At 37.3% G+C, this 19,236-nt stretch overlaps 5 protein-coding genes across 5 annotated transcripts; 3 read left to right on the plus strand and 2 right to left on the minus strand.

Moving 5' to 3' along the window:
* Nucleotides 1-1,930: 1,930 nt before the first annotated feature.
* PHYBLDRAFT_184474 (hypothetical protein) lies at nt 1,931-2,869 on the plus strand. The gene is made up of 3 exons (XM_018438941.1): nt 1,931-1,994; nt 2,066-2,134; nt 2,268-2,869. Exons 1-3 carry the CDS (start codon nt 1,967-1,969, stop codon nt 2,762-2,764), a joined length of 594 nt encoding a protein of 197 aa, XP_018298946.1. The 5' UTR covers nt 1,931-1,966; the 3' UTR covers nt 2,765-2,869.
* Nucleotides 2,870-5,756: 2,887 nt separating this feature from the next.
* PHYBLDRAFT_104141 (hypothetical protein) lies at nt 5,757-6,103 on the plus strand (the record flags this gene model as incomplete). Its single annotated transcript, XM_018427820.1, has 2 exons — nt 5,757-5,896; nt 6,016-6,103. Coding segments are annotated over 2 exons (228 nt in total), but the record flags the coding sequence as incomplete, so codon positions are not given.
* A 1,416-nt stretch (nt 6,104-7,519) lies between these two features.
* Nucleotides 7,520-9,038, minus strand: PHYBLDRAFT_120669 (hypothetical protein). Its single transcript, XM_018428753.1, has 7 exons — nt 8,951-9,038; nt 8,686-8,849; nt 8,491-8,617; nt 8,327-8,429; nt 8,204-8,269; nt 7,886-8,139; nt 7,520-7,825 (listed from the first exon to the last, which is right to left on the minus strand). The coding sequence occupies exons 1-7, from the start codon at nt 9,003-9,005 to the stop codon at nt 7,713-7,715; spliced, it is 882 nt and encodes a 293-aa protein (XP_018298948.1). The 5' UTR covers nt 9,006-9,038; the 3' UTR covers nt 7,520-7,712.
* Nucleotides 9,039-9,580: 542 nt separating this feature from the next.
* On the minus strand, nt 9,581-11,135 carry PHYBLDRAFT_120672 (hypothetical protein). The gene is made up of 5 exons (XM_018428754.1): nt 11,083-11,135; nt 10,744-10,999; nt 10,534-10,665; nt 9,827-10,444; nt 9,581-9,762 (listed from the first exon to the last, which is right to left on the minus strand). The coding sequence occupies exons 1-5, from the start codon at nt 11,111-11,113 to the stop codon at nt 9,669-9,671; spliced, it is 1,131 nt and encodes a 376-aa protein (XP_018298949.1). The 5' UTR covers nt 11,114-11,135; the 3' UTR covers nt 9,581-9,668.
* A 5,975-nt stretch (nt 11,136-17,110) lies between these two features.
* PHYBLDRAFT_161545 (hypothetical protein) lies at nt 17,111-18,511 on the plus strand (the record flags this gene model as incomplete). Its single annotated transcript, XM_018434426.1, has 7 exons — nt 17,111-17,156; nt 17,228-17,254; nt 17,301-17,342; nt 17,531-17,587; nt 17,975-18,043; nt 18,196-18,343; nt 18,415-18,511. The coding sequence occupies 7 exons, from the start codon at nt 17,111-17,113 to the stop codon at nt 18,509-18,511; spliced, it is 486 nt and encodes a 161-aa protein (XP_018298950.1).
* Between the last annotated feature and the right edge of the window lie 725 nt (nt 18,512-19,236).

Here is a 19,236-nt window from a genome sequence, read left to right on the forward strand (position 1 = left end):
AATTTAAGCGTACGATCAAGTCTACAGGGATATGTGGTCTTGCGTGAGCAAACCTCTTTACCATCTAAGAAATAAGAATGGCCTCCGAACTCACAGTAGCCTTTACATGTTTCTCGATACTTATATATATATATATATATATATACATTGTATTAATGTATTAACTGTAGGCATTGATAACATTGAGAATGATAATGTGAACCCCTGTAAGCTCTTGTGTGCAAAATACACTATTACCAAAAAAAAAAAGGTACGCCCGAGTGAGGTGTCAAGAGAATGTGATAAAAAAGAGATATATTTCATAGCACAGATCCTCGTGTTAAATACATGACAGAAGAATATTAATATATTCCAAATATTTTTGCTAATAAGGCAAAGCTTTTAAAGTATAAAATTAAGTGAATGAGCACTTTTACTACAGAAAATATTACAGCAATATTTGATGGTTTTCGTGCTTCTTGTATGATTTAAAGTTGGAGAATACCCAACTCTAATATTTGCCACGTATTAAGTAGAGAATTAGGTCAATCGGCCTATCCAATTTCATTAGTACAAATATGCTTTATAGATTCACAATTCGGTATACTTCTTTATCAGGATTAATGTTTGGTTTTATAATTTTTTTTGACGCATTGGCTCCAACAAACGATCAATTCAAAAATAAACTTCTACTTGGGAACTTGCTTGACATTAAACCATAGAATAATTAGGTGCTACTGTGCCGATCAATTTAGCCAAACCTCCAATGATATACTCAATCTATTTAACTTAAATGCGAAGATTGTTTATATTATTATCTTCTTGACTTTCACACAGCCAATGCCACTTGCCTACAATTCGTGTGACTAATTAGGCCAATCAGGATCAGGTCCGACAGCTGTCTTCAAGAGTTAGTTTTTTATTATTTTACTTATGAAGAAGATGAGTATCGATAGTTCCAATATGTCCTCATCATAATTCTTTTAAAAAGAAATATTTGTATAATTAGCAACGCATGCTATACATATATAAGAAGATTAAATATATATATATCTTTATTTCATGATATGTACATATATAAAGAGCTGTCTATTTTTTGCCGTTCTTTTATTTTGTCAAGATAGTTTATAACTTTTTGGATAGATTAATCAAATTCAGTACAAATACGCCCAAGAAATAACTAGAGGTAGCTGGTATACTTTAAAGAAATAAGCAGGATGAAATATTTCCCGGTAATATTGACTTTTTTTTATTGATTCCTTTGAGCTAGCCACAATAGCTTAAAGAAAGTAAGTAGTAGAGAGAACTAGAAGAAGAAGCCTCGAACACATTCTCTATGGCACCATTAGAATTGTGCTAGTAAATGATGACGTATAACTTTCGCCATTGATCGTATAATCAAGCACGACAGCTGTTAAAACAAATAAATTATCAATGTAAACTACCTTTAGTGTTTCAAGTGAATTCTTTTTTCTTTTCTTTTTTTTACTTTTATATTCTAGGGTTCAAAAGCTAGTCAATGTATCAAAAATGATACTGTTCTATGGTTTCCCGAATATATCTTTTAATATCTCGATCAAAGTTTCAAAAATCCTTTTCTTTACGAAAATTCAGTGTTTAATTTCAAGTACATGATTTCACTTTAAGTCTAGAAGGATAGAATTTAGCTTATTTTGTAGTAAATGGGGAATGTAGTGTAACATGCCGAAGTGTGAGCAAGTGCTTTTTTCTATCGGTTTAAAAATAAACAAATAAAATAGTTTATTTCCAGTTTATCTTCTTTGGCCGCACATTTTCGTTAAAAAGTAATGAGTGAACCATATTCTTGTGTATCCAAAGTAACCTTGGCGTACGACCGATTGGTTGCAGCTGAACTTTGATGATTTACGTGCTGGTTACTTCTATAAGAAGTCTTTCCGCCGAGCCTCACTCTTTTCCTTTTCTTTCTTCTGTTAATTATCTTTTTTTTTATATTTCTCTTATAATCATGTCTGGCGAAGCAAACTCATACCTCAGTAGGTTATCGTTTCTATCGGGAAAAGACGCGTAGTGAAAACACATGATTACTAACCATTAGCTATTGCAGGCCACTATTCCCGACCTGACCCTCAGGCTGCTGCCCGTTATGCTACTCAGCAGGAAGGTGTTTCAGAAGGTACAAACTATAAAATAATAATAATTAAGGACGCGTTCTATTCGTCTTTGTGAAGATATAGAAGTGTTTTCCTAGTAGCACATCCCAGAAAGATAATAACGCATATTATTGTTTTTGGGGGTTTGTTTTGTAGAGGACGAAGGCATGTTCTCTTCTGTCCTTTCCCGCTTTACCGGAGATGATGACGATGATGATGAAGCACCCCACAAGCGTCCTATCCAGGATGATGAGGCCAACGAGGCTGCCTCAGCTCACGACCGTATCTACAGTCAAAACAACGGTCAGCCCGACGAAGGAAACACTTCACGTGACCTTGGATCAGCTGCTGCCCTCCAGGCCTTCAAGATGTTCTCTGGTGGCGGAGGTGGCAGCGGTGGCGGATCTAACGAGATGATCGGTATGGCTATGGGTGAAGCTATGAAGCTTTTTAACGCACAGGGTGGCAAGGCAGATCAGTCCGAGATGCTCCAGAGTGCTGCAATGATGGCCTTGAAGCTCTACACCACCAGCCAGGCTTCCAAGGCCGGCGGTGAAAGCAGCGGTGGACTTGGCTCTATTATGGGCATGTTGGGCGGAGGTGGAGGAAGCAGCGGTGGCATGGCTGCCAGTTTACTTTCTAAGTTTATGTAATAATACCAATACCAATAATAATAGTAATATAATAATGTATCAATTCCAATAAGAGCAGATAAAACATGGCTCATCTATATAAAACATGACGTCTATCTGTATTTTACCAAACCGACTATATCCAAACCAATCTAGTCAATTTCAGTTCATTTTTATGTGTAAGTATAGACTAGTATGCACCATAGTGCTTTTTTTAGCTTGAATATACATATACATATTTTATCATACTGGAACATGTATAACTGTTAGAATGTTCCAAATAAGAAGGGTGCGTAGGACAATGCTTTTATGCGCTTTATACAAAAAGTAAAAAAAAAATATCATTTTAAATTTTAACATTTATGAAAGCAATATCATCAATACGTAGTAAACCTTGAATGTCTTGGTCAATTATGAGTGCAGTCTCTTTCATCATCTAACTTCTTTAAATACAACTGTGAAGAAAATTGAAAAAAAAGGGTTATGGAATATGAATCCAAGTTACACCCACTGATTTTTTCGGGATCAGTTTACAAGCTTGATTTAAACTGACCCGATAGATTTCTTAAAGCGGAACAAAAGGTGTTTTCTCAAAAGATTCCTAAATTGAATTAGAGGCGAACACCAAAATTCTAAAATACAAGAGGGGTCCAGTTGTTGGAAACTTCTTGTTTCAAAAAATGCATATACTTATTGATTTTGTTTCAAAAAGCGGTGCTACAACTAATTTTATCCTAACTCTACTACCAGGTAGTATGATCGATATACAAACCTTTCATATAATATTCTTGATAAGAAAATATTCAACTTATTCAGTTATATGACGGGTTCACACCTAATAATACTGCAACAGATATACTAAAAAAGTACTTTTGGATATCTACTTGCTCTAATGATGAACTAGTTTTTGTAATTACTTATTATAATGTCATTGGAATCATATAAGTTTATCTTTTTTTTTTCTAGAAATTAATTATAAAAGTATACATTCGATATATCATCATACAATACACTTGTAGTAGGCAAGGATCCTTTGGCCAGATCACAATTGTAATGTACCTTTCAGTGATTAGAAAAAAAACCCCGTCTCCAATAACGATACAAGAATGAAAGAACAATTAGTCTATAATACTTTAAATATCACATCTTGAAATATTCTATTCTGATTCTCTGCATTTAAGGTGAATATCAAGATCACTTGCAAGAGCAAACTAAATAATAACATAATATATAATTTTATTGTATATGTTGTTTAAATGTCAGAAATTTGAATTAATACGCACTTTCTTTTTTTTTCTTCTTCTTTAAGATGAGTAGCAATCTACTACAGAATTGCGATGATACTTGAGGAAATGACCTTTGAATCCAGCAAGAATAACCTTGTCTTTGTCTAGATTATTGCTGTATAATTGTTCTATTAAGACGAAAAAATAGCTTTTAATGTTTCAAACTTCGGCATATTATTTTAGACTTTCATTGACTTGGCAAAAAAAAAGCCATTTTTACCATTAGGCTTTTAACCAATAAAATCTTTATTCCAGGTCCCTTACCTTTACCCTTTTTTTTTTCCATTTCAAAAAATAATAATTTATATATATATTTTACAATCGGGAATTTAATTCGAGGGCACAAGAAATAAGTTTAATCCTATTTTAGAACATTTCTAACCATTTGGTACACCCAGCCCTGAGACTAAACTCGTTTAATTTCAGAAGAGTTTTTCCAACCAATGGAATCAAGGGCGCTTTTATGAATTTCCATAAATGGGTGGAGTATCAGTGGGTGTGTTTGACAAATTTTTTTTTAATGTGCTTGTCAGCTTACTTACTTTTAATAAGTTTCTAAAATATGAAAGTATCTAAAGGAAAAAAAAATGGATATTGGGAGTTTTATTCAGTTAAGCAATAGGAGTATATCTTCTTGTAGACGAGCATGCCTTGTTAAAGATACCAGTATAGCAGTCTGTTGGCATTGAGTCAGGGTGGAATATACGGGTACCTAGTGTGTGTGTGTGTGTGATACTTCCCGAGAGGTTACCTTGGCAGGCCCAAAAAAAAAACAAATGAACCTGATAAATACGAGCTTTCGTACAAAATATTATGGATTTAGTGTCTCGTCAAGCTGTAGTATACACACTCGTATATATATACAACAGTACAGATAGATGAAATCGACTGTTGGCTAGGGTCACTTGATTTTGATTACATGTATAAATCTGCGGGAAGAAACGATATATCTGAGCACTTTTCTTCAATTCCCTTGTCTTTTATATATATATATATATATATATATACAATTTTCATATGTAATTTATTCAGTTCAAAGAACTATACTGACCATTATTGTTAAAGAAAACATCAAGAGGTTGTACAGCAGCTTAGATGGCAGCAAAATATAGAAGCTGAGCACCGAAAAGTTGATTAATATATATATGGAACGACTTGCATTCTCGTGTGAATAAGCACAGCAAGAGTGATTTGCTGTGTAAGGTAGAAGATTGTATTGATTAATTAATGCTGTAGCCCGGTGTACTCCTAATCATGGATTCACAATAAGTTTCGTGGTGCAAGGACTTCACAGTGGATGAGTAGAAAGAAACCGCGCCACACAAAGCGCAAACATTCCAGGATTTTTCAAACAAAATGGAGGAGTATCTTCAGTCTTACAAGACTTTGGTAATCAGCACGCTTGTAAATATTTAAAAATAATAATATGAACCCCCCAAATATAAACCCGCTTTTGTTCCCCTTTCACTCCTTTTCCTTTTTCTCTTCTTCTTCTTCTTTTCTACCTTTCTTCTGTTTCTCTGTTTCTTTGTTCCGCTATTCCTCAATTTCCCAATCTTGTTTCCCTTTAGACAACCAATACTATAACAAACCATGCTCGATCCTAAAAAAGACAAGTCCAAGGACTATCTCCTTGGTTTACACTGGGCAGCCACGACAGGCAATGTAGGTGAGTAAACGAGCCCTCGACTGAACACCCTATCCTCACACAATTACAAGGCCTTGTTAAATTTGCATTGGACCACGGCGCACCCATTGATGCCGTTGTTAACGGATTCATGCCTCTTCAACTGGCCTGTATCAGTGACAATAATATTGCAGTGGTTCAATATCTCATTGATCGAGGTGCGGGCGTGAATGCCCAAAGGTAAAAAGAGGGGAACACAAGTCATCTGGCACGTTGTAGCCTCGCTAATTAGGCCCTCCCTAATGCCCTTGTCATGTGTTTCGTACAACCTTACCGTTGTTGGTTTTTTTCTGTTTTAGATGGTCAAAAAAGCACAGTGCCGATAAGTCGCAGGCAGTCGCAGGGGCAATCGGGTCAACTGCACTGCATGTTGCTTGTGCCAACGGATGTGCAAAAATCGTAGATTTACTACTAAGAAACGGCGCCAAAGTCAACGTCAAGGACAAATACGGCTCACGACCCATGGATATTGCAGCAGCCAAACATCATGCTGAGATTGTCAAGCTTTTAGAAACATTTGGCTCAATGCAACATCAAGAATCCATCTTAAAACATCGAGAAGAAGGAACCGAAAGACGATCAATGGATGTCGGTAGTAGCTCGCGAGACGAGCGGACAGAACGTTTGCGTAGACCGTCATTACCAGCTATATTTGAAGGAAAGTCACAAAGACCCGGTCTTCCACCATTGTCAACCCTACCAATACGAAAGGAACCAGAAACAATTGCAGAGATAGAAAGCACGACAAACTCGATTGATATCCGACGAAGACGTCCCTCAAAACACAAAACCCCCGAACTGGCGTCGTCCAAGTCTTCCGACGGCTCAGCACCCGACGATATCCTCGGCATACCGCCGAACGATGGTGATCCGGTCTGGGTTGAACCCAAACCAAAGGTCAGTATGGACGGGCGTCCAGATTGGTATGGTTATGGCGTTGTGAACCATTACGAAGACGACACCTATCTTGCCTCCCTCGAGCGTAGAGCCTATGGTATCGGAGAGGACCCTAACGAACGTGCTGGACGAGCATCATTGGACCAATGTAGACCCGCTAGAACTTCTATTGATGGTGTTTCACCAAGTCTTAAACGATGTTCATCTGATGGAGGACATTTACGTACAACGGCACTCATGAATGCCATGGCTGCTAATGCAAGTCAGCAACAACACCAAGACGACGAACCTGCACCACGACCTTCTGTTGCCCTTGAAGACGGACCTGAGGCAGAAGCCTTGCGCCAATTCCACGAAAAAGAGATGAAGAAGGCATGGTGGAGTGCCTTTGGAGGGCGCAAGTCTATGGATGTTGCTACTTATCAGTACCACCATGGTCGTACTTCTATGGATAGTCCCCGAAAGAGTATTGATTTCAGACCAAGCTTCGATGGACTGTCGCACCTCGCTAAAAAGAGTGTCGAGGGTCTTTCCCGAAAAAGCGTCGATTGTTCAGAGGATGATGGCAGAAACTTTTCGATGGCTGACATTCACCCCTCTGCTCTAGCACGTAAGAACAGCAAAGCTGGTTTCCTCTCGCGCTGGGTTGGCGCCTGGTCGAAGAAGTAATGAGGGGACCTTCTTTTATTATTATTATAATTACACAAGCGCAACATTCACCAAACATTCACATCACATACGCACCCCATTTTTCATGCAACACAACGTTGGTTGTGTCATGCCAACACCTCAAGGCTTATATTTTTTTCTTTTATATGTACGATACTCTCACTTCCCTTCTTCATGCCCCTTCTCTTTTTTTTTGTATATACCAATTCAATGCAAATTCCTATTTGAACCCCCAAGATATCTTTGTTCCGAGATCTGTTTCTGTAAAGATCAAAGAACCCTTTTTATATATATAAATAGTATGGAGATGCATGCGCTTGAAGGAAAGAAAAAAGAAGAAAGTAGAGAGAGAGAGAGAGAGAGAGAGAGAGAGAGAGATAAAAGCGTTCTTTAACGAGACCCAGACGTGCCAAGATTGTAAAAGATGTTATTATGCAAGTGGTTGCGATTTGTCAAACCAAAGTTTCACTGACTTGTCCTTGTCAATGGACCCTGATGCAATAATATTCATAGTTGGGTGGCAGGCAATACAGAGAACAACATCTGATTGGAGTTAATAGTATGGTTAATACAGATAAAAAATAAGGTTCCAATCATTATTACCTGAATGACCCTCCAATTTCTGAACAATTTCCTTTGTTTGGAGGTTCCAGATGTAGATAGAATGGTCCTCACTGCCACTAACAATCCACTTGCCACCAGTGACACTGAAGCTTGCAAAGATACAGTACTTGTTGTTCTCGTGTCCACGATACGTCTTTAAGCATTTTCCGGTGTGGTAATTCCAGAGACGGAGTGTATTATCCAAAGTGGATGCCAAAATATATTTACCGTTGGGCGAGAATTTAACAAATGAACTGCAATATATTATATTAGTTCTTTCTTTCTTTCATTTATATCACGATCTAAACTTAGACTTACACTGGCGGATTGTCATCATCTACAAGAGTTTTCAAACATTGCCCACTAGCCGTATCCCAGATGCGACTATATTATACATTAAATATCATGTACATATACTTTGATACTTTATGTATGCCTTACATCAGACCGTCATGACTGCAGGACACAATCATTGTCCCGTCTCGGTTAAAATGAACGGCTGATACAGGGTCTGAATGTGCTGGCAATGTCTTCATACATTTACCTACATACAGTTACACCATAAATATCCCACGTCAAAGCTTGCCATCCCAAAAATAACTTACCCTTCTTTACATCCCAGATCTTGATACTTTCATCAAACGAGCCAGAGACAATAAGATTTGATTGAGGGTTGTAGTTGACACAAAAGACATAGTTGGAGTGACCTCTCAGTACTTTTGCTGTTTCTCTCTATACATATATAAATCTAGCTTTTAGCCAAATCCTCGTTTTTTGCCCTTTTGGTTATATCCACTCACTGTGCTCAAGCTCCAGATACGAATTGTCTTGTCGTCTGATGCAGAGCACAGACTTTGGGAATCTGATGCCCACGCAACATCAGAAAGGCCCTGTGTGTGTCCCTCTAATGTTGCTTCGTATTTTCCATCCAATGCATGCCAGATTTTTACAGTTTTATCCGCAGCTAGTTAACATAGAGAAGTGTCAAATAAGAAAAAAAAATCCTTTTTTAACACGTATGATCTGATTTGATCGAATAAAGTAGTTGCCTTGACTTAAACTTACAGCAACTAGCCAGCCATTTGCCGTCTGGAGAGAATTTAACACTCGACACGGACATACGATGACCGACAAGGGAATATTTGAGTTCATATTGAGGTTTTCTATGTTCTGCTTTGGCTGCTGCAACTGCTGCTGCTGAAAGTACAGGGGCATCAGTTGCCGGCTTAGCTTGTTTTTCGGGACCACCCTCTTCGTCTTCTTGTGGCCGCTTCTCGGGTCTTTCATTCTCTTTTTGATCAGTTTCTGGACTAGGCACTGATTTTGTAGGGGTTTCATCGTTGTGTGGTGGGGATTGAGACTCCATTGCTAACGATAATCCAGCAACAAACATTAAGATAACAGATTAAGGGAAGCGATAATGATAATAAAAGAATGAATGAAAGAAATAAATGAAATGAAATGAAGGATGGTAGTGATTTCGGCGATGAGGCATTCACGCGGGCATGGTGCATCTTGCACTAATTGCTGAATGATTTGGTTTACCTATAACAATAAGTGATTAAGCGGGAATGAATCAAGACTAGGGCGACGTCGTCGACAGGTTTACTTGTCGGCAAAACAAAAAAAAAAGTAAAGAGGAGGACAAAGGTTGTCTAGAAAGGCTCAAAATGGAGAAGGAGTCAAAACAGGCGTGACTGTGAATTATTTTTCATGCCAAAGCAAGAGTGTTTTAATGATGGATGAAAAACGATATGGTAATAAAAAATATAGGGAAATCTAACTACTGCTTGTATCCGAGTTCAGCCAAGGACTCAGTCATGGCCTTGATAACCTTGTCAATGTGGTTGCGCTCCATAACAGAAATACCCATGTGACTAATTATTTCAATAAACAATAAATAACCATAATTTTTTTTCCGATGAATACTGATTTACTTACCCAACACGGAAGTACTTTGGTGAAAGATCACCAAGAATACCACCGGCAATCTGTACGCCCTTTCCGGCGAGAGATCCAACCAATTGACCGGCAACAAGACCCTCGGGAAGCCAGACGGCAGTCATACCGTTGGCAGCAGCATCATCAGTAACAGCAACCTGCTTAAGACCAAGATCCTTAACGGCCTTGCGGAATTTAGCAGCGACCTCTTGATGCTTAGCCCAGCGCTTTTCAATAGGCTGGCTGGTGATCTGCTTAAGAGAAGTGTGGAGAGCATAGATAAGCTGGACAGCAGGGGTGGCAAAGTAAGCAGGTTTGCGAGCTTCGTAAGCCTTCATGATGGGAAGCCACTTCTTCCAGTTAGAGTAGTAAGCAGCAACAGGAGTCTTGCGGCTCTCATAGATGTTAATAGCCTGCTCACTGAGAACTACGATGGAAAGTCCAGGGGGGACACCGAGACCCTTTTGGGAGCCGGTGATGAGAACATCCAATTTCCAGGCATCAAACTGGATCTCCTCAGATCCAACAGCGCACACAGCATCAATCACAACCAAAGTCTCAGGGGACAGGGCTTTAATAGCCAAAGACAAAGTTTTGATGTCAGACAAAACACCAGTCCTGATAACAAATAAGATCAGTAAAATTAAAAAAGAAATAAAGGGGATATGGTTTTTTTTTGTATAAAATATTATATTATGGGTACTTACGAGGTATCGACCTGAGTGATTGTAACCATCTTGTACTTCTTTTCCTTGACAGCGGTTGTGACCTCGTCTAAAGTTGGGCGGGAACCAACAGGGGCACGTAACTGGGTAATCTTGGCGCCGTATGTTTTGAGACTAAAAAAAACGATTTCAGGATCTGTATATCGTTTTTTACCCTCGACTCATATACACACACACACACAAGATTCTTACCAGTCAGCAAAGTTTTCACCAAAGTAACCAGTGTTCAGGACAAGAACCTCGTCTCCCTGTTCAATTACGTTGACCATCTGATCCCATCCAAGGGTTCCTGAGCCAGACAAAATCAAGGGTTGAGCGACCTTGGAGACAACAACCTCACGAATCATCTCGATGGACTCGCCAAAGATAGGGACAAAGAGAGGATCAACGTGGGAAGTAGCAGGGGTGCTCATGGCTGTCAAGACATCCTCGTGGAACTCGATAGGGCCTTATCGAATCGACCGCAGTATCGTGAACGCGTCTCTGGGTTAGCTATTTGGTCGCCAAGGGCTTTTACTAAAGGATACTTACCGGGAATCATACAAAGCTTGCGGTCAGACATCTTGAAAATTAGTGAATAAAGCTGAAGAAAAGAGTAAAGACCCACGACCGCAATCAACGACCACTTAATGCACTTTGGACTGAGGATCATGTGATAAGTACTAAAGTTTTATCCAACCAATAAGAAGACAAAAAAAAAACAAGAAGAAAGAGGATGTGAAAAAAAAACTGTATTTGATACTGTGGAGAGGCGGAGTGTAAAAATCACCAATCGGAAAAGAGTGAGGCATAGGAGAAGATGACAAATGCTGCCCTCGAATCAGCAAAAGCGGCGTGAGAATGCAATAGATAAAAGAAAAAAAAAAGTTGAAAGTAAAAGTATAAAAGGCTTTAAGAATACAAAGAAAAAATATATAGAAAAAAAAAACACTAGGTAGAGAAAAACAATAAAAATATAGAATATAACAGCAACAGCAATAAGCAATAACAACAATAAAAGAAGAAGAAGAAAAAGTTTACATATACAAATGAAGGGGGAAGAGATTCATTTAAAGAGTCTAACTATACTCGAAAAACCAAGTCTCGTTTCATAAAAAGGGAGAGGCGAAGGAGAGGCAAGTGATAGAATAACAAGGTGGTCCATTTAATCCATAATAAAAACACCCGTTTTCGCTTTAGTGGGCTCCATTGTTTACAAACCCTTCTGGAGATCTGTTGAATAGAAGCATTGGGGCTTGTTTTTCTGTGGAATATACGGAGAGTGAGAAAAAGAATGAGTCTGGAGGAAGTAAGATTCGAGAGGAATGGTGAAGGAGAAGAAGGACTTTGCTTGAGAAGAGAGAATGCGTTACGGAAGCAGTCTGGCAAACGAATCGCTGGTATATGTTGTCCGAAATGAAAGTGGTTATGATGGTGAATATGTTGATGTATATGTTGATGAGTATGATGTTTCTGTATTGGTCTGTCCAAATGCGACTGGGAGGGAGATAGTGCCTGCACTGTCTCAAATAATTCGTCCATAGCCTTGGCTAGACTTTTTTCACTATGAAGATATTTTGTTGAATGGTCATTTGATAGATAAGATGTATCGTTGTCGATTGGGTGTTCATATGCGTCGAATTCAAAAGGATCCCGGAGATTCGGGCAAGAGCTAGTACGCGTTAATGGTTTTCTGCCGGGGTTGGTTGTGGTTGAAAGACTGGCTTGTGCCTCTGCAATCATGTATTCGACCGAACGACCAATGCGTCCAAGACTGTCACTCAAACTAATATTGCCGGATAGCGTAGTTGGTGATAGAGGTGCGGCATCAGCTGAAATGTAACCTTGGCTACTGTTATGTGCCCTGATCGCCGGTCTATAAAAGGAAAAAATATAGAATTCAGTAAAGTGGGGCAAATGAGGCGTGAATCTTAATTGTGCTCTTCAAGTGGAAGGCAACTTACTCATACTTTGGCTGGTTCTTTGGATAGACTGGTACTGACGGATATATCTGTTCTAACCTAAGAATCTTCACGTGTTAAATAAGTTATATCCAATTGAAGTACTTCGACATGCAGGAATTGTAATAGACACTAAACAGTCCAAATACGAAATTGATCAAAGATGATGAATAATGAAAATCAATCTACCTTGAGAAACGATCCTCGAGGTTTTGCATCATCGATTGAGTGTCTTTTATCGTTTGTTTCATCTCAAAGCATGTCTGGTCGAGCTCATACATCTAAAAAGCAAGCAGTATTAGTTAATTGAAAGTTTTGCATTTGTCTGGCAATATTTTTTTTGTGGAATAAAGTATAAACAATAATAATCACTCCACACACCACCATTCGACATACTTTCTTTACCCACATATCCTGATGGCTATGAACAGAAGCATATGGTGGTGGTGGTGATGATTCTAGTAGACAGTCCACCAGAACTACTGTTTTAAGATCGTTTTTAGGGCTTCTTGCGAAGCTCGCCATTTGAAGTGTATGAATGAAAGAAGGAACGTAACAAACCCCAAGAGTAGAAAGACAAAAAAGAATAATTTGTTTCAGTTTCTCCATATTGATGTACAACAATAGCAAATTGGGGATATTCTGGCGCCGATTTGCTAGCGGAGCACAGACTGCACATGGCTTTTGTCTTCACAGCTAAAAATCCCACCAAAAAACCAGGGCTAGTCAAACCTGACCTTCATCAGTGATAATAGATAGTCACACCAAATACTCCTTTACTCTATTGTCCTCTACCAGCCTTTTATTCGTATCTTCTTAAAGAAGAGTGTTTTTGAACAGTAATATGTTATTCGGTCGATATAGGTATGAGAGTGTAAAATAAAGACCATGATGTATGTATATATATATGCATATATATATATATACTATTCTCCTTAATGCAGACAGTATAAGATCAAAGAAAAGATCGAAATAGACGTCATATGTGGCATTGCCTAAATGGTCCCTAAGCTTGGTGTTTCCATTATTACTTTTGCTTAGAATAGCCTCCGTGATACTGAGGTCTTCTGGCTCTAGAAGACTCGGGCATATCAATGACTCCGCTCGAACTAGGCCTTGGAAGGATCTCAATGTGGCGTTGGTTACGAGGGAAATCAGCTTGGTAATCTACAAATCCTCCACTGACTTGACCTCCGACGTTCATTGTTCCGGACCGGGTTGGTTTTGGCATAGACTCTCCCCCAAGCGCTTTCCAGTTGTTGTTTCCAGTAGGCGATTGATGACTTCGTACATGGTACGTGTCTTCAACTGGACGCTGGTGGGAGAACTCGTGTATATTGCCACCATCAAATCTCTGATGGTTGTTTTGCTTTGGTTTCTTTGATTGTAATGATAATGGCTCATCATGGAATAACCTCTTCTGTTTCTTTCCAACATTGTTATTATTGTTCTTATTGTTATTATTGTTATTGCTATTGTTTTTGTTGGCGTTGTTGTTATTGATGTTGCGTTGGTGTTGTGATTTATATTGATTTTGATTTTGATTTTGATTTTGATGTTGATTTTGGTGTTGGTGTTGGTGCTGATATGGCTTCTGGTACTGAGGTGGAGATGGATTTGGTCTTCTACGACGATCAGAACCAAAGAAGTTATCCAATTCTCCACTGGAAACACTGTTATTTCTCCCAATGTTCCTTGAATGCGATCCTCCTCGAGAATTATTACCGCGATTTCCACCATTTCTATTTCTTTGATTTTCTGAAGGACTTGGACTAGAGAATCGGATATGATCTCCTTGTTTATATGGAGTAAAAGAGCTAGCGGAATGCTTAGCGATATTACTCTGACTGTAACGACCTCCAGGCATGATGCTGTATTTACTAAAGGCAGAAGGGGTAATATTGTCCAAGTTGTGCCGCATTCCACATTCATCACCATAATGACCAATATCACCACAATAGTAGCAATATGGGGTGGTTTTCTTTCTACCTTCAACCTCCCCGATGTAAACATGGGCAAGAGTTGGACATTGCTGTTTCCTTACAAACATTAATATGCTATACCTATATTACCAACATGAACTTACCGTAGAAATATGGGTGCTAGATTTACAATGACTACAAGGTTGATTCACCTCAGGAAACTTACATTCCTATTATTATTTTCAATTGATTAACTTTCTGTGAAATACTGCTGTGTATATCGGCTATTTACAATTTGTGTATGTCCACGGCGTTTGCATCTAGTACAATTGATAGATGAATTACAGGTATCTATATAATGTCCGGATAATCCGCAAGATAGACACTAAATGGTTTTCTTCCGTATTAGACAGATATATACCTCAATGTTTACTCTTTTTTAACAAGAAATCTAATTAGTTTGCATACCGTATTACAGCGTTGTCGTCTATGCCCTGGCATATAACATAAGTTGCAAACATTGACATGCTGGAGTTTCTTTACGGCGGTTTTTGAACGTGCGATGGTCTTTGTAGCAAATGATATTAAAGCGACTATAGACAAGCAAACAAACATGGGCCTAAAAAGCCCCACACAATTGGATTTTTGGCTTTACCTGATTATCAATCAGGGCTTGTAGCTTTTCATTTGATTCACGTTCTTCCTCAGACTCGGAGTCATCCGCCACATAGAACTCAGGAGTATCGAGGTCAATATATCGAGTCACCTTTGGAGCCTCTTCCTTTGCTATAATTTTCTCAGCTGGTTCATTCAAAGAATCTTCGTATGAATCAGAATCATCACTTGAGCTTGAGTCATCCAGTCTGAACATTTCCTTGGAAGAAATATCTTTAATCTCCGTTACGCTGTCATCGTCTGATTCATGTACAGGTGCTTTTGCGGATTCTCTTTTAGTAGGTGCATTTCCATACTGCGTCAAACTCATGATCTTCTCTTCGATATCGCTGTCGACCTTATCGCTAGAAACTCATAATGAGCCTTCAATTCAAGCAATTTTCAGAATATTTTCCTGAGAGAGATCGTTTACCTCTCTGAATCTGAGGCATCTTGCTCTTCGTATTGTCGTAACAATTCAAGATCGTCATCACTTTCTTCATACATGATTATGAATAAGTAACTTCTGTTGAATTGAAAGGTGCATAAAAAATTCGGCAGTGGCTTTGATAACTATGAGCGGGCTTACAACCCACAATGCAAATCTATATGTCGTATTTACCGTTGTACTTTCTCACTTCTTTGATGTTAGAAGCCTTCTTGTGAGCTTCTAGCACACCAAAGGTTTATTTATTCAATTTATTTATTATACAATTTGCACATGCTAGAATCACTCCCTCAAGATTTAATTAATCTCTTTATCATCTATAACTAAATAAAATATCAAGAGATAATATCTATATAGATCTTTAGACTTTAAAGAAACTTTTTACAACTAGTATTTGGTATTTAGTATTCCCTCATTTTCACTTAATAGACTATGTCGTACTGGAGGGGTTTTCTTCCTTTCTTTACTTGAAAAAAAAATAGCAAATTTTTTATTTATAAAATATTCATTTCTCACATGTGGCATAATTTTACTCTGAAAACGGTGAACTATATTTAATTGTGCTACCTTGTAGCAAAAACAAAATAAAATAACAAGGAATTAACATGTGTATACTTATTATGTATATTTATTGTATTAGCTTTCCAGATAGTTAATCATTTAACAGCCAAAATAAATATCTTACCTACATAGATCGTCATAATAAATGAGTAACGCCAAGAAAAAAGAAAGAAGCTTTTGGTTTTATTATTAGCTATTAGATGGTAAAGAGAAAGTACTACCAAACAAGATTAAGGTTACCATTTATTTATTTTTAAAGAAAAATTATGCACATTAGATTTTTACAGGTTATTGTTATCAGGAATATAAGACTGAAATTAAAAACAAATTCCAATAGTTTATTTGTCTATAAAGCTTGGATTTATTTGACCCCTCCATTATGGTGAAAAGGAGGCGAATTTAGTAGGCGATTTTTGAAAGCTTCTTTTTGTGTGAAGATTTAAGGGTTGTTTTGAGGTTGAATTTGAATTAAATACTACTCTTCCTCCTCCCTTTTTATTATTATTTTGGTATGTTTCAATTTTATCCTAGCTTTTAACTTTTTGCTACTGTAGTTCAAAATAAAGAACATTCATCCTACACTATGTAGTATAACATAATTCATTAAGTGATCCAAAGGATGTAATAACTTGCCAAAAAAGTATCTTGAGAATACTTTGCGATAACCAGGTTGGAGTAATTATGCTTCTCTTGTTGCTGTCAGGATTTTTCTTACGCAGTGGCCCTTAGGAACATCTCCTTTTGATCTTATAGTACTTCTACTTTGAATAGAATGATTGGAAATATCAGGGATCTTGTCATTATGTTTTATTTTTTTAGTGATGTGCTGAAAATTCATTACAATACCATAAGTTCTATTTCACCAAACAATTATCAAGCTGTAATGAGGAAATGTTCACCAAAAAAGTTGGATTGGCTCATCTAGAATAATCTATAAAAGAAAAGGTTTACAGATAATCGAAAAGAAAAGCCTCTTTTTTAATATCATCCTAGAAGAGCATGGGAGATTACATATAGTGTTTGATAGTGAAAATATGGGGCAATTATTTGAGACTTGCTTAAACTTTTCAAGAAATTACTGTAAGTATGAAGGGCAGCGTTTGAATATATCAAATATATATTATTTATTAGCTTATAATACTATTTGTAAGATAGATGCTTTTGCAGTATAGTAGTAGGTAAAAATATTTTTAGAATGTATATCTTTCTAGGTAAGTCTTCAAGATAGGCAAGATTACCGTGAAGTAATTTTTGCATTATTTGCTGGTAAAGGTACCTTTAGACTGGCAAGTTGATACTTCTTTTTTAAGCACTCTGGCGGATCAGAATATGTGCTTTGTGAGCATTGTATTGACCCTCTTATCGATTACTCTTTGTTAATGTAACTACTAATTAAGACCCTTCTCCCCTTTTCTTCTTTTTACATAAATAAAGTCAATGATCACTCGGCGGAGATACTGCCTATGTGAACGGTGTGGATTTTGAAGGACGTTTGAGAGGGAGATACGGAGGTAGGAGCTTGCAAAAATATATGCATTGATGTGGCGGAAAATGGGCTCGCGATTCAGCATTGACAATAAATGCTCGGGATAGGCTAGTTTTGCGCATTGCTTTCAAATCTGCGACATTAGAGATAAGAAGTATTCTTGAACAGGGCTTTCAAGAACATCGATTAATATGTATGATGTACTAAGTTTTTTATAAACTTAGATACTTAAATCCAGGCAATACAATACAGTAATATTACGGGCACAACGTTCATTAATGGGGCACGACGTTTTTATCTAACCGGACTAGTTAATTGTGGCTACCTGTCCGGGTCCCGGTGTCTTTCTCTAATCCTTCAGGGCAAAATGATGTGACCTAGAAAAACGCAGTATATTTATTGTACATATTAGCTTACTACTTTGTCACCACATTTTGTGTTAATCTATCTCCCCAGACACCTAACTCTCATTCTTTTAAGGGTTAAAGTCTGTTTTTAGCCAATTTAGTAATAAAATGATATCCCATCCAAAGAGAAATCCTGTATGTTCAATTAATAACAGTTTGCGTCCTAAATTTAGACTTGACAATAAAGAAGTAATAATAATTAATCACATATGCACTATATCAATAGCCAGTTATGCAGAAGATCATAAGGAGCTGTTGTCATTAAAGTGTGGTGCAATCTTGTTGAATATTTCACTATTTATTGGCCTTCTTACGCGTATAATGTCTTTGTCTTTATTTTACCTAATGTTCCCAAAGTTTGGCAAGACAAACTGGTAAGTAATCCCCATTCAATTTTTTTCAAAGCACAAGAAAGAGTCTTTATACGAATATTATGTGTCCTTAGGGAACAAATAGAACCATTTCATGCCGGAAAAAAGGTCAGGATTTGTGGTCCGGTAGAATCAAATTGTCGTCTCCCACAAGGAAATTTTGTCCCCTAAAAGTAGCGATTATACACTTTTTCCGGAAATTCTTGGTGTAAAAATACAAAATTATTTGGTGCAAAAATGGAATGCACCAAATGCACCAAAAAAGATGAATTAAGCAGAGAAATGGTAAAAAAATTGCACCAAATTTTATCTTTGTTTTTGCACTAAATAATTTTTTATTTTTGCACCAAATTTGTTTTTATTTTTGCATCAATAATTTCTGGAAAGAGTGTATATTGAGAAAAATAAAAACAGTATCGTATTGCATATAAAAAAGTAAGGATTCAGCCAATCAGAGAGCCGTATATTTTTCGATCAAATTTTGATCGTCGCTATTACAATTGTGATCCAATAATATTGCGTTCGGAATTTAAAATGTGATTGATCTATCTGGCTGAGTACCCCCTTAAAGTAGAAACACTGTATTACCGCTTTATATTCGTTGTTCTGAATTTTGTGTATATATCAAAGTTAAATGTGAGTTGGGTGGTGCAGACTTTGAGTACAAATTACCAGAGACATAGGAATCTGTTTTTCTATTATTTTTCCTATTCTTAACATTTGGATATATCTTAAAGAAAATTGTATATTTGCTGTACTACTTGTATAACTTCTTTAAGCTTTAATAATGGGAACTGAATAATAAAAAAAAAAGCATCAAAGGTAATAAGTAGTTCAAATATTGATTTTCTCATAGATATGTATGGTCACACGATTCCTACATTCAAACAAGTGGT

This window comes from Phycomyces blakesleeanus, assembly GCF_001638985.1.
Source record: "Phycomyces blakesleeanus NRRL 1555(-) unplaced genomic scaffold PHYBLscaffold_1, whole genome shotgun sequence".
NCBI classification, from domain to species: Eukaryota; Fungi; Mucoromycota; class Mucoromycetes; order Mucorales; family Phycomycetaceae; genus Phycomyces; species Phycomyces blakesleeanus.